This window comes from Protopterus annectens, chromosome 6.part0 (assembly GCF_019279795.1).
Source record: "Protopterus annectens isolate FY-2018-M chromosome 6.part0, PAN1.0, whole genome shotgun sequence".
Taxonomy (NCBI): domain Eukaryota; kingdom Metazoa; phylum Chordata; order Ceratodontiformes; family Protopteridae; genus Protopterus; species Protopterus annectens.
Genome location: NC_056737.1, coordinates 847,641,764 through 847,655,967, shown reverse-complemented (window position 1 = coordinate 847,655,967; position 14,204 = coordinate 847,641,764). Strand labels below are relative to the sequence as shown.

The window sequence follows — 14,204 nt, the reverse complement described above, 5'->3', positions numbered from 1 at the left end:
ACATTAGGAATGTCCTCCATAGGAATTGGACCTTTATTACTGACGATCCTTTTTTGTTCAAGCAGTTAGGTAACACCCCAAAAATTACTTTCAAAAGAGGCTACAATTTGAAATCACTTTTGGAGCTTAAGCCTAAACCCAAAGGTTATGGTAATTTGGGTATGAGGAAATGAGGGGCATGTAGGCAGTGTAGGTACGTGCACACAGTTCTTAAAGTTAAACTTAGGGACTGAATGTACAATGTCATAGGTAAATTTAACTGTGAATCTAGAAGTGTTGTTTATGTTGCCACTTGCCAAAAATGCGCTGCTTTTTATATCGGTAAGACCGAAAGGAAAGTGAAGCAGCGCATTTACGAACATGTATACGCTATTAAAAGATGAGATCTTAACAATGCCCTGGCAAGGCACATTAACGAGTTTTCAGACCACCATTTTAAATTCACCGTCCTTAAGATGGTCAATTCCGACAATGGGGTGGCCCTTGGCAGAATCAGTTAGAATTAGAAGAAGTGTTTTGACAAATTCGTACTGCCACATACATTTACCCTGGCTTGAATGACCACGTGTCTATAAGTTGTATTCTAAAAAGCCTTGCCTTAAAAAGGTGAATCTAGTTCATTAGTTTTTATCAACATTTATTAATTTTCAATATGACTTAAAACGGATTTTTAAACTAAGGTTTTAAATGTTGTACACACACATTTATGTATAATGCGTGTTTTTATTTTTATTTTTATCAATTGCATATACATATAATGTACACACATAACTAGCATATATATTTATATTCATTTATTAATTTTTTTTATAGTTATGTATTTGTCTACATCTGACAACAAATTGAACATGGTATCTTCTTGTTTGTATAACTGCTTAAATCACATATCATTTGTAGGGCATTGTAAGGCTTAGTATTGTGATTTCAACAGTTTATCATTGCGTATTTGTAGTTGCTTCAGGTTGCGTTTTTTGTACTTGACTTTGCTTAGCGTAATTTGCATAATTAATTAACTAAGTTAATTGATTTGAGGTGTATATAGTATAATTTTAGTTAGGCATTGAATTGTTTTTGTGTCTGAGGAAGGAGGGACACAGAGCTCTCCGAAAGCGTGTGCTAACAACAATTAAAGATACTATAAAGTTATTTACACTTCCCTTGAGTGGATTGTTTCAAAAGCTCGCTTTTTGTTAATTTCTTTATTGCACAGATATCGATGTTCTCCAAGCTAAGGAGAGTTTCGAGTGTGTGCATCTTGAGGTTTAGACTTCTGGCGTTGAGTAGCATTACTCTTAGTTTCTTATCCCTTGTGATACCTATGGAGGTGGGTTTGTCTTTTGAGCCTTGCCTAAAAAGGCACTATGGGGGTGGCAAGAGCCTTTTCCAATATCTGAAAGCCCAGGGGTGTCAGGTGCAAGCCGTCCCTAGCGAAGCATCGTGGCTTGTCGAGCATGTCATCCCAGGCTGACAGGCACTGGATCCCCTTTGAATGACACCAATACTTAAGCCAATTGTTGAAATTGATCATTAAGATGCTACTCAAGGTCAGGGTCATACCGGCCTGGGCTACATGCTCAGAGAGCTCCTCTATGTCTCTTTTCATGTAGTCCAGGGAGGTACATCTCAGGTCATTCACACCAGCATGGACAATGACTGAGTCATATTTGCCTTGCCTTTGTACTTGCCTTGGAGTGACCTGAGTGCTTGTGTTATGTGGCAGATCCTAGCACCCGACAGGCCGCTCACCGTGACCTTCTCCTTGTTCAGCCTGGTGAGAGGGACATCAGTGTGCCTGATGATAGAGTCACCTATTACAAGTGTATCAGGTGTGTTGTTTAGCCTTAAGGGCTGTGACTGTTCAGCACACTGGCTTTGTGAGCTATGTGTTGCACGTGTTTTGTTTTGGGGTAGCAGTTGCTTGGGTGTCTGCTTTGGAGGTTTCTGCTGCTTAGGCAGATTTTTACTTAGAGCCTCCGAGTATGTTTTTGTGTGTTTGTGTGTTTGGTTTGCTGTCGTGGTAGGTCTATGTGAGACTGGAATTGTAGTGAGTGTGGTTTCCTTCTCCTCCTGACTGGTTACGCCAGTACTGAGTTGAGAGAGCTTAGCCTCCAGTTTGGCTATATGGTTGCATCTCTCACATGTGTTGGAATTTGTTGGGAGGAGGAGAGGGTTGTCTGTGTACATGAGGCAGTTGTAACATTGCCTCAAGATTCCCAGATTCACCAGCTGGACCGGAGAGGAGATTGACAACTGACCTTTGGACATGCTAGAATAGTATTGGGAATTAATTCATAATTGAAAAAAGGGCCAATGGGGAACAAGGTACTCAAGGGGAGTTTGTGAGGGTGTAGTGCTTTTAATTTTTTAGTGCTGACTTATATAATTGCTTTAGTGAGCAAGTGTCAGGCTTTAGAGTAGGAATAGGGTGTTTATTATGAGAACTAGATCAGTTTTGAAAATTGCTAACTTTAGAAATACAAAAGGTAATAAAATAAAACAAACCACTTAGAACAGATATTAGACAATCAGCTAATGTTCAATTGCACAGGACAAAACAATATACAATGGGGACTAACTGTATAGCTGAAACCTCTGTAAGCAGGGATCTTTAGAAATAACTGCATGTCAGAAAGAAGAAAAGAACTGTGTCAAGGGAGCTAACAGAACTGGCATATTGTATAACCCTGAGGCATTTATGCATAGACTTCTGGTGAATTAACATAACTTCAGATAACCTCAAGGTTGCAACCAGAGGGCCATTCTGGCTGAAGAAGGCCTTCCTTTGAGAGATCTTAGATGGAATTTTATTTAAGGAATACAGAAGACTATTCCAGTGCTCAGGAGTATTGACTGACTGAAATGATTATATGTAGATTGACTACTGTAAGGGAAAAATAGACAACTGTAGTTGATGGGACAGAAGGGACCACTTAATAAGTGAAGCGATTGAGGAACATATTATAACAGTGTTAAGAAAGAATGGGCTGAGATAATTCTAGTCTACAAAAAGAATTTCAAGCAGAGGCAGTGATGAGCCCTAGCAGGACTGCCATTATGCTTCTTGCACTTCATAGAGCATTGCTTGTTGTTATGAGTATATGTTAGAATTGCTGGACATCTCATTTGAATTTTGTTGCTGTTTTGAATATTTGGTAAACAGCTGTAAACTCTCCCTTCACATTTTAGATTTCAAGTTGAAACCATTCTAACCAAAAGATTTGCCAGTTTTGCTGAGTTAAGAATACATACCACATCCTGCTGAAATACAACTCAGAACACCGAGACATTGTTCCAGAGTTGGGCTCTCTCACTGAAGTGGAGTTTGTTATTTTTAATGGGCTCATATTAGTGGTAACATTGTCTTTAAGTTCACTAAATATTTCTTAATTTATTTTCATGGTGGCACTAGGAGACATCACTTTCCTTCCACTCCTTGAATTAAGATCAGCTGTTTTAGCTAAAACACTTTATTATTTGTTTTTTCAAACAACACCTTAATTATTACAAGTCATTTATTTATTGACCAAGCAGGGCTAGCCACCTAATGGAGTGAACCTTGGCTCTAGATGGTTGTCACTGCTGAAGTGACACCCCAACCCTATGTGCAAAAATGGGAAAAAGGCCTTGTGGATGGATAGATGGGTGGATGGATTTGAAATACAATGCACAGCTCTCTCCATTTTTATCACTAGGGCTTGCATGAAATTATTTATCATCACTAAGCAAGCCATGACTTAGTTTACTACCCCACTAATACAAACAAGGGTACCATTCAGTAATATGACATGAAACTATTATTGTTTTATTTATCTTTGTCTTGTCATTTTTTCATTTAATTGTTAGATGTCAAACTCTGAAGTTTTCAAGGCTTTGGTTTTTAATCATGTCTGTAAATTAGTTTGGGGAGTTTGGGATACAAGTGTCCATCATGCCATAGCTGGACATTTTCTTAAATGAAGAAGAACTTTGATTAAGAGGGAATATGTATTTAATAACATTAAAAGCTATTAACAAGGTAAATGGGGCCAGAAGCCATAGTTAAGTAAAGCCCCAATGCTTAGCTACGTACTCAGTGCTGACAATTTTTTTGAGTGCTCTTCAATAAACATAACTTTATTCTTTGGATAAAATACAGGAAAACAAAACTAAACTGCTTATAGAATGTAAAATACACATTCAGTCATCATTAGCAATGCATACTTCTTTTAAGTGCCAGGGTAAACATTTTTCCATTAAGAAAACTGGAGCTTAGTTTCATACCTGTTTTGACAGTGCATATACAAAAGCATACTGCAGGGAACAATAGTCTGTGTATATGAGACTGACATACCTTTACAGGCCTACTGCAGGGAACAATAGTCTGTGTATATGAGACTGACATACCTTTACAGGCCTAAGCTTTGTCTTTCTATATGTATCCATCCGTCCATTTTATTACTGGACTTACATAGGTGAGGGTGATATTAGTGTAGATTATCCTGGCAAGCAACAGGCACAAGGGGTGAACTGGCATTGGATGGGATGCAGCCCACCTATGGTAAAGCACACTCATACATCCACGTTCACCTGTATAGCTGAAGTTATTTATATCATCACTGAATACCTTACCAGAGCCACACAAATGTGATGAGTATGTGTGTGTGTGTTGTGTGTGGGTGTGTGGGGGTGTAACAACCACAAAGATGGAAATTATAGTAGGGGTCCAGTCTTTGTGAGGATGGTGTGCTAACTACTATTATGGTATTTCTTATTCCATATAATTACATAAAAAGAATACAACACACATGAATAACTCTCACGTGGTTGAATGCGAGCAATACAGTTACAATATCTGAATGTTAATGATACAGTATCCATACATGAGAGGTGCAGTATCTGAATGTGAGAGATACAGTTACAGTACCTGATGATGACGATACAGTATCAATATATGAGTGATACACTATCTGAACGTTAGAGATACAGTTCCAGCAATGGAATGTGAGTGCTACATTTACAGTATTGAGACTCAAGCAGGTGACAGTGGGTTGCAAAATATACATGAACTCCTTTACTGTACTTACATATTTTTCAAATAAGCATTTTATCTCACTAGCATGCTGCATAATTTCATCAGCCATCTCCTGTTGTTGAACTGGTGATTTAAAGCTCACTTTCTTCTTCATTAGCCTGTGAATATATTCCACAACTATATTCAAATGTATTTTTCTCAGAAGATTCTGTTGAAGGAAAAAGCATAATGTGTTATAACAAGCATGTTCTAAAATGATATATTATGGCAAGTATTTCAGATTTTAAAACTTGAACAATAATACATGTATGTGATGCCAATAACATTAAAAAAATGACAGTTATCAGAATCAGAACCCTACAAGGGGTAGTTCAGCTGCCATGATAAACAGTGATATTTTTTTTTTCTCAAAAGCTGTTGAGTTCAAATGTCTTTAAGGAAATGGAAATGAGTCAAGGAATCGTAGGCACAGCTATGCAGGAGAGGGAGGAAGTTAGGATCCGGATGGGGTGGAGGGGGGGTTCATGTAAAGGTAGATGGGTAAGTAGAGGAAGGGTTTAAAATGACACAGTTAGGCAGGTAAGATCTCTTTTCAACAGCAGATGATAGAGCAGAACATGGATAGAAGAAGCAATGGTGAATAGGAATCAACAGGGGAAGCAATGGGGAAGTAAGTAACCCAGAAACTGTGATGAACAAGGATCACAGAATTCCTGTAAAGAGTTCAGCAACATTTGGAAATAATGGGAATTACTATAAATTCATACTTGAGTCTTATTACAAGATAAATGATGTCTGGTTAATTTCTTACACACACACCTTTTGTAGCATACATTATGTTTTCCAAATTATCTGTATTAAAAAAAGGTTTATACTTAGTTGATGCTTTAGTTCAAAGTAAAGTATATTTTGTTGAATATTAGAGAGAGAGAGAGAGAGACAGACAGACAGAAGGAGTGAGTGAGTGAGTGATTGTTGAATATTAGAGAGAGAGAGAGACAGACAGAGTGAGTGAGTGAGTGAGTGAGTGAGTGAGTGAGTGAGTGAGTGAGTGAGTGAGTTCCACTCAGCTGCTGTTTAGTGGAGAGTAAGCCACATTTGATTCACTAATTGGTTGCTGCTTAGTACAAGGTCAGTTATATTTGGTTAATTTTTAATTAGCGTAAAGAAAACCTGGTTGTTATGATAAACCTTATCTAGGAATTGTGGGATTTACCAGCCAGCTGCAGCTAATAAATGAATAAATGGGTATTATTGCATAGAAATGTTTAACTAAATGTTGTTTGGGTACACCAAGTTTTAGCCAACCTTTCTGGAAATTCTTTATTCAGGACCAAATGGTAGAAGTAGCTAAGATGTGGACTCCATAACAACCCCCACTCTAACAAAACCAAAAGCACATGCCTTGAAATTGATGATCCTGTGGACTATGGTTTATTTATTTACTTGTGGTCTAACAAATTTCTAAAACTTAATATAGAGAACAGCATCAGGATGCTGGCAGCCCTGTGGCAGGTAGTGGAATATTGTACCCATTTTAACTTTATTGGGGTCAACTTCTTTAGAAGAAGAAAGGGGGAGGTAACAGGGTATTGCACAGAACTTGTCAAAGAGGGCCAGAATTTTCATATGAGGGTGAAACGTTTAACTTATCAGTTAGACTATGTTTATAATTTGTTTATTCCTGTAAAGCTTCTTGGAGGAATACAGAACAGATTTAAGTATTTTAAGGAATGATCCCATATAAGGAAGGTAGTAGTATACCTAAAAAGGCAAAATATTTCACTTTAGCTTCTAAATTCAAGCTATGGCCTTGGCTCATGACTGAAAAGGTTTTTGTAAGAGCAGAAAAACTGTTTTTAGCTTGTGTTTCTCATCCCTTCCTCCAGAGTCATTATGTTTTAAAGGGGGGGGTGTTGAGTGGAGATGAAACAGCATTATGCAAGTTATAAAAAGGTTGTATGACTTTCCACATACAATTCCTGAAGGGGATATTTTAGAGGTTTATGTTTGTAATTATTGGACATTGTAAATGCTTTGGATTGTAAACCTTTCCTAGCAATTGCTGTTAACTCATATATTGTTGTAAGTTTCATTTATAAATCTTCAAACACACAAATATATAAGTGTTTGGCATTGGATATTCACATTAGTTTGGGGAAAGAATTCAGCAATACAGAACATGAAAGCTTAGTTAGATAGATGCAAATGGTACTCCAGATTTATTTAGAAATCTTATAGGTGTATATGTGTATGAAAAAAAATCTCCAGTCTGATAGAATGAAGGCCCTCTTTCTTGAGGTAGAAACTAAGTTGTATTGGTTCAAGAATTCTGGGCAAAGCCAAACTTAACGGATAGTCAAAAGCTAAAAATCAGAAGAATTTAGAAGTATTAATGTAATGCACTTAAAAGTTAATAAGACCACAGTTACTTTATCATTGTACATTGCCTGACAATAAAAAATAAGAAACTCTACTATCTGGCATTATTGACCGAATGTAGCCATAAGTAACTTATGAGAAAGTCAAACTTGTAGGCAGGACAGGGCAAAAAAAGGGGTGGGGTTATCGATCTACCATTCACTTGGGGGAATCTACTTTACTGTATAACTGTGTGTTGTCATACAAGTAGAGACATACTAGATATACTCTTTAGCTTATTGTATGGTAAATGCTACTCCTTAAAGGACAGCTATGGGAAGCAGAGCATAGTTTCTTCTCCACAATACATTTTCTTCCCCTATTCAATAATCCCACAACTCAGAAACAAAATTAAACATAAAATAAGAATTTTTTCTCTATTCCCACGATTGTGAGCGAGCAACTATCGGTATTGCAAGACATGTTAAAAAAATACCTTACTCTCATGCTTGTGTACTCCTTTGACAAGTCACCCAGTCATTTAGACTGCATATTTCTGTATTATTCCAACATACAAGCCCTCCTCTTCTGTTTTCACCCAGGAAACCCCCATTCTTTAATTATGTACACCCTCAGAAGCATTAACATTCAATCCCACCCTTTACCTGGCCTTTCTATTACCATAAAAACGCCCATGACAAGAAGCTGTAACTTTCTTCAGCAGATAACTGTTGCTGCATGGCTTTGTTTTCCTATTGGATTAGACCATTGCTATGGAGATGGCAGGGACTGACGTTTGAAGGTTTTGAGCTGCCATTATTGATGGGAAGGAATTATTTTACTTTACTATTTGAAGCTGTAGAACAGTTTTTGGATCGCGCTGCATGAAGGTAAACAACTAGTTACACTATTTTACTGCCAACATTTTACACAGAAGAATGAGGGACATGGCGATGATTTTTTTTTAATGGACTACTTTAATTGCATGATTATTTTGAAGAAACTGATATTGTGCCATACCTGTCAACCATTTATGCACAAGAAATCTGGACTAAGCCAAAAAATAATGGAGGGAGAAAGGAACAATATGGAGAAATGTTTAATACTGCTATTAGAAAAATTGCTAGTTAGCTGAAATGGAGCATAGGAGTCCCCTTTAAGTCATGATTAAGTTGCAGTAAACACTGAGAGTACTAGTGAGAGATAATTAGGAGCATGCATTAAAAATACTTGGGAAAACTGGAGGCATCATTTATATTTAAATACAATACATTACACAGGAAAGCATGAACCTGATCCCCCCCCCCCCCAATAAAGTGAAGTCATGGTTTTATTAATACATATAGTGCTCTCTCTTTACTGCATTTTATTGGTGATTGAATGTATGTATTTGTTAGCTACTGTGTCTCAAGTGTATTTTAGTACAGTTTTAAATATCTAATGGTCACATGGCTAATTTCTTTAACTGGTGAACATTTTTATTAAATGCACTTGCATAACTCTACATATTTCTAGAGAAAATTCTTTTGAGATACTACATTTATCTCACAACAAACATGCTGGTGTCCACTCTCAGTTTGTTTCTTGGGTATGTGTAAACACTGGTACCTTTTAAAACTGAAGTTGTAGTTTTTGGAACCCAACCTACTTTCTCAAAGTTGCTCCCAAATGGAATGCAGCTTCACTTTGCTCTGGAGAAACAGAAATAGCATACAAATCTGTTGGCATGCTGTCTGCACCCCATCCAATGCTTTTGTTCTCAGTTAATATCTCACTTACATGAACCAATGCATTAGCAGTCATGGGAGGGGGGTGTTTCAAAATATCTTTTGACCACTTATTATAAACAGCCACACGTTTTAATAAATACACTGTACCATTTTCATCTTTAGTACTCTGTTCCATCATACCATGAAAGTTACACCTCCTGTCCATCTAGGAAATGTGGGGACACTTAACAAGATTATCAACTTTTCTACTCATCAGAGTTAAAAAACAAGTCCTTTTCTAGGTCTACACAGAAATAATGAGAGGGCTGAACAATATAGTTAACTGTTATTCTTTCTTTACAATTACTTATAAGTTTTCTAGATGTGTATGATCGACCTTTCCATCCAAAATAGACCCCGCCATCTTGTGGAATCATCAATACATGAACAATGAACAAGGGTTTCAACTGATTTTACAAGTAGTTATACACTGTCAGAAACCAGAGAGTATCTTTACCACTACAAACGTAGCTAGCAGCTAAGAATAAAAGAGATTATAGATCATGTTTTGAACTATTTTATATACTGTTAAAAGCATTCAGTAACTGCAGGCTAAACATTGATTTCTGATCATAAAACCAGTGCATGCCTTACATAATGTTGAGCAAAGATGTACCACTACCATTGTCAGCATGCGGTATATACTGATAGTGAGACAGTAAGTTGTCTACGTTCCTATAATAAAGAACATGGGAGGGTACACTTTTACAGCGCTTTAGAAGTTAGAAAAAGAAGAGCAATAAGTCAGTAGCTAACAACTGGAATTGAGTGACCATATTTAGTTAAAAGAATAATTACCACTGGCTTCAAAAGTCTTTGAAATGTTGTTCAGATATGTAGTGGTTCATCAGAACAGAGAAAGAAGATGGGAAGTAGAGTAGCCATATTTATAAACTGGTGTTGTATGAAATCAGGAGCAGTGCAGCAAAAGCCAAACTTCATCAAGAGTTTATTTTTTTGCTCTTTTGACAAGACTAATTTCAGTGGTTTCAGGACTGTCTGTATAAGATCATAGGAGGTTACTAGACTAATGGCCCTGGGGCCCTTACAAGCCTAGCCAAGAGTTTATCCCCGAAAAGAAATCTCACTCAGCACTTTTCTCCCCTGTCAATGAGGGACACCGGTGGAACCCCTGGGACAAATTTGTGGTTTCCCATTTGTGGTGTCCCATAGAGGACATAAGGACAAGATGTGGTCCAGAATTTTAATAGTGTAATCGATGTGGTGAATATGTGCATAGATATAATACTGCCAAGATAGAGTCTGGATTATTCACCTATATCAGAAGAACTCAGTAGGGGAAAGCTTTGGAATCTCTTGATCAACTGCTGAAGAGAACTGTGTTGGATTGTTTCTTTTATACCTTTTGTCGCTTACTATATAGTTGTCTCTTGCATTTTATTAAGATGATGATGTGCATTTCCTGTTCACTATATAGTGATTAAAAGGGAGCGACCAGTACTGATGTAACTCTGTCCTTTTTTAGAAACTGTGATGCTATTCTCATATGTGATCCATAAGGACCTTGATGTCATGTTGGAGGTGTCTAGTTGTTGAGGACTACTACAAAAGTGGAGTTGAAATTTTCAACAGCAGACATGAAGGGATACAGGAATCCATAGCAGATTACTTAGCATGATGTTGACTGTACTGACCTCAAATCTCCTGAAGTTTCAAGAGAATTGTTTATGTGTTTTTGCCATCCAGCAAAGATGCCAAAAAACAAATGTAGACAGACAGTCAGGGATGTTTTCCCATATTGTCAGCTGATGCAATATGGGCGAATGCAGGTAGATGCATCCTGTTAAGTGTCTGTACTGTGGCAGATTTGTTTTTTCTGCTCTGATAGGTAGCATTATTAGCTGCAACATGCCAAAGTCCCATTTGATGGGTCATCTGTAGATTTTAATCAATGTCAAAATGTCCTTTAATCTTCACATCATTTGTAATGCTGAATACAGGTTCATACATAGTTACTGGGCTACTAACCTGAATGTCTTTTTAAGCCTAGTTGTGTGTACCCAGTATAATATTAGGGAAACCCAATATAAAGGATCTTGCCTGAATCTGAGATCTTAGCAACAACTGCCCATATCTAGAAGTGTCATAGGTGAAAACCCCGGCAGGAATTTATAGTTTTCCATCCAGTCATCCAGGCTATGTTTAAACTGGTTCACAGAGGGACTTTGATGTGAATTGGTAGCCTATTCCAGAGAAGTGACAGCCTCTGAGAGAGATATTTGTCTCTCCAGCAGGTCCTATTTAAGCTGTAGGCCAGGTTAAGGCCCCTGGAGCAGGTGACTCTTGTCCCATTTGACTTGTGGATGTGCAGAATTTCCACTGGGTTTTGATCTGCATTTACTTTGTAGGCCAGGCACAGGTCTCCTCTGAGTTGTCTGTACATTACTGAGTACACTGACAGTGACTCTAGCCACTCAATGTATGACATGTGCTGGAGATCCTGAATTTTCTTAGTTAGAAATCTCTGCGGGTTGCTGCAGGTACCTGGTAAGGTACATACCAAAGGGTGCATTGCACTCAGTTATTGGCCTGATGAGGGTCGAGTACAGGGATGTTATGACTCCTTCATCTATGGCTCTGGTAACATTTTCAAAGAAATCCACCAGGTTTAACAGGAATGACCTGCCTTTGACAAAGCCTAATTGTGTCAGATCAAGGGTGTGCAGATCACCTATACTCTTCATTTCATGGCATTACAGATAAGGCTGGTTAAGCTTATGGGTCTATAGTTCCCAGGGTCTGTTGCTGTACCCGCTTTATGATGGTGGATGACGGCTGCTGTTTTCCATTCAGCCAAGACAAAACCACTACTCAGGCTGTGTTTCAAGACAGTACCTAATGTGGTTGCTAACTCATTTAAAATACAACCTGGGATGCAGTCTGGTCCCACAGAGGCTGTGTTTTTGGCCTTGGAGAGAGCATTAATGACTTGCTCTTTAATAGGGCAATGTACAGGGAATGCTTTATGGAATGTTTGGAGGGGACAGGGATGTGAAATTTTCATCAAACCTGTCAGCTAATAGGTTATCTATTTTCACAGGATCAATATATGTGTGATGCCATCCACACCTAGTTCAGCACACATCTGGGTCCTACCTTTTGGGTTACGGATATAGCTAAAGAATGCCTTATAGTTATCCTTAGCTATGGTTGCTAAATTTTTTTATGTTACCCTTGGGGGATTTTATAAGCTGTCTTATTTGTTTGTTCATGCAGCGGAGGTATTCTTTCAGTGCTGAGATCTCTCATTTTTATTCTTGGACAACAAAGTTTTCCTCTTGTTATATAACTTATTAATGCTAGGTGTCCACCAGGGAGGCTTGTTTTTTCCTGAGGATCTTATTTTGATCCCATCAGGTACAGCTTTGTCAATACATTTGAATAAGTGTTTGTACAGGGCATTTGTGTGTACCTTATTATATTAGTCAATGCCAGCTGTGGGAATATGAGCTTGGAAATTATTTATGCCATCCGTTAGGAGGGTAAAATTAGCTTTGGTGAAATTTTTTCACTTGATTTCACCTAAGAGGGGTTCAGGTGTTATAGCTACTTCAAATATGACTGATTTGTGATCAGATTTAACTAGTGAGGGCCCTCTTCTTGTGGTGGTGCAAAGGTTACCCATGTTGGTGAGGAGCAGGTCAAGATTATTTGAGACCCTTGTGGGGTTGCATACTATTTGTTCCATGGCATTAGTATTAAAGTCCAGGAACTTTTGTGCAAGCATGTTGGTACTCCTATAACTTTTCCAGTCAATGGAGGGACAGTTAAAATCACCCATGATTAGAGTGTTTGGCTATAATGTGATTGACTCAAGTAGGTTTAAATAAGTAGAGTGGGTATCTTGTTTCATTGAAGGGGACCTGTATCTAATGATGACTTGAAGGGTGGTCCTACCCACAGTTAGCTAACATTGGAGTAACTCCATGGATTTTTCGTATCTAACTAGTCTAGAGGTGTATTTATCTTTGAAGATAGGTACTCCTCCTCCTTTGGTTCTCACATGTTATTCTAACATCTCAAAGTGTGGAAGGCACTATAGCTGTGCAAGGCCATGTATTCTCTGCAGCCATGAGCCAAGTTTCTGTGACTGCAGAGATGTCAACATCCTCCAGTGAGGAGTGCTTCCAGGGAGTGCAGTTTGTGAGTTAAATTCATAGCATTTAGCAGCATAACCTGTAATTTATTTGAGAGTGATATTTTGATGTCAGAAATTTTGTTATTGAGACCTTGCCTAAAAAAGACACTATGGGGGAGGCAAGTGTCTTAGCCAGTAAGCAAAAGCCTAGAGGTGACAGGTGAACACCATCCATGGCACAGCAGTTTGGTCCATCAACCATGTCATCCCAGGCTGACAGGAACTGGACCCCCTTAGAATGACACTAGAAACTAAGCCAATTTTAGAAGTCCATCATATTTTGTTTATATTATGGTATTATCCTTGGTGAGGGTAGAATGCTGCTCAAGGCTAGGGACATACCTGCCTGGGACATATATCTATACAGCTCAATTATGTCTCTTTTCATATAGCTCGGTGAGGTATGCCTCAAGTCATTCACATGATGGAGTCATTATGGTACTTGTTGTTGAGAGACTTGAGTGCATGTGTGATCTGATGGATCCTGGCACCCAATAGACAGCTGACCCTAACCTTCTTCTTGTCCAGCCCAGTGAGTGGGATATCTGTGTGTCTCACAATGGAGTCACCTATGACTAAAAAATTTGATTTAGATGTGCTTTGCCTTACGGATGTATTTGGAGAGACACTAGTGCTTGTGTTTTTAACTGTGGTGGTGGTGCTGCGGTAGCGTTGTCGCCTCATAGCAAGACATTGTCCCATTTGATTCTCAGCTAGAGCGTATTCTGTGTGGAGGCATACGTGAATGGGGCATGCCTTTGTTGAAGATTGTGCGTCAGGGCTGGTAACCCGGTACGTAAAAATCCACTACCAATCATTAGCGGACCGGAGTTCCGCTGTGGCGACCTCTAACCGGAATAAAGCTGAAAGACACAAACAAACAAACTAGTGCTTGTTTTTTATG

At 38.4% G+C, this 14,204-nt stretch overlaps 1 protein-coding gene across 1 annotated transcript in view; it reads right to left on the bottom strand.

The window, feature by feature from the left end:
- TNFAIP2 (TNF alpha induced protein 2) overlaps window positions 1-14,204 on the bottom strand; it is a 101,171-nt gene that overhangs the window by 12,333 nt on the left and 74,634 nt on the right. Inside the window, exon 10 of the mRNA XM_044073585.1 lies at window positions 5,064-5,219. Coding sequence (XP_043929520.1) covers window positions 5,064-5,219 — 156 coding nt within the window. The remainder of the gene's footprint in view (window positions 1-5,063; window positions 5,220-14,204) is intronic.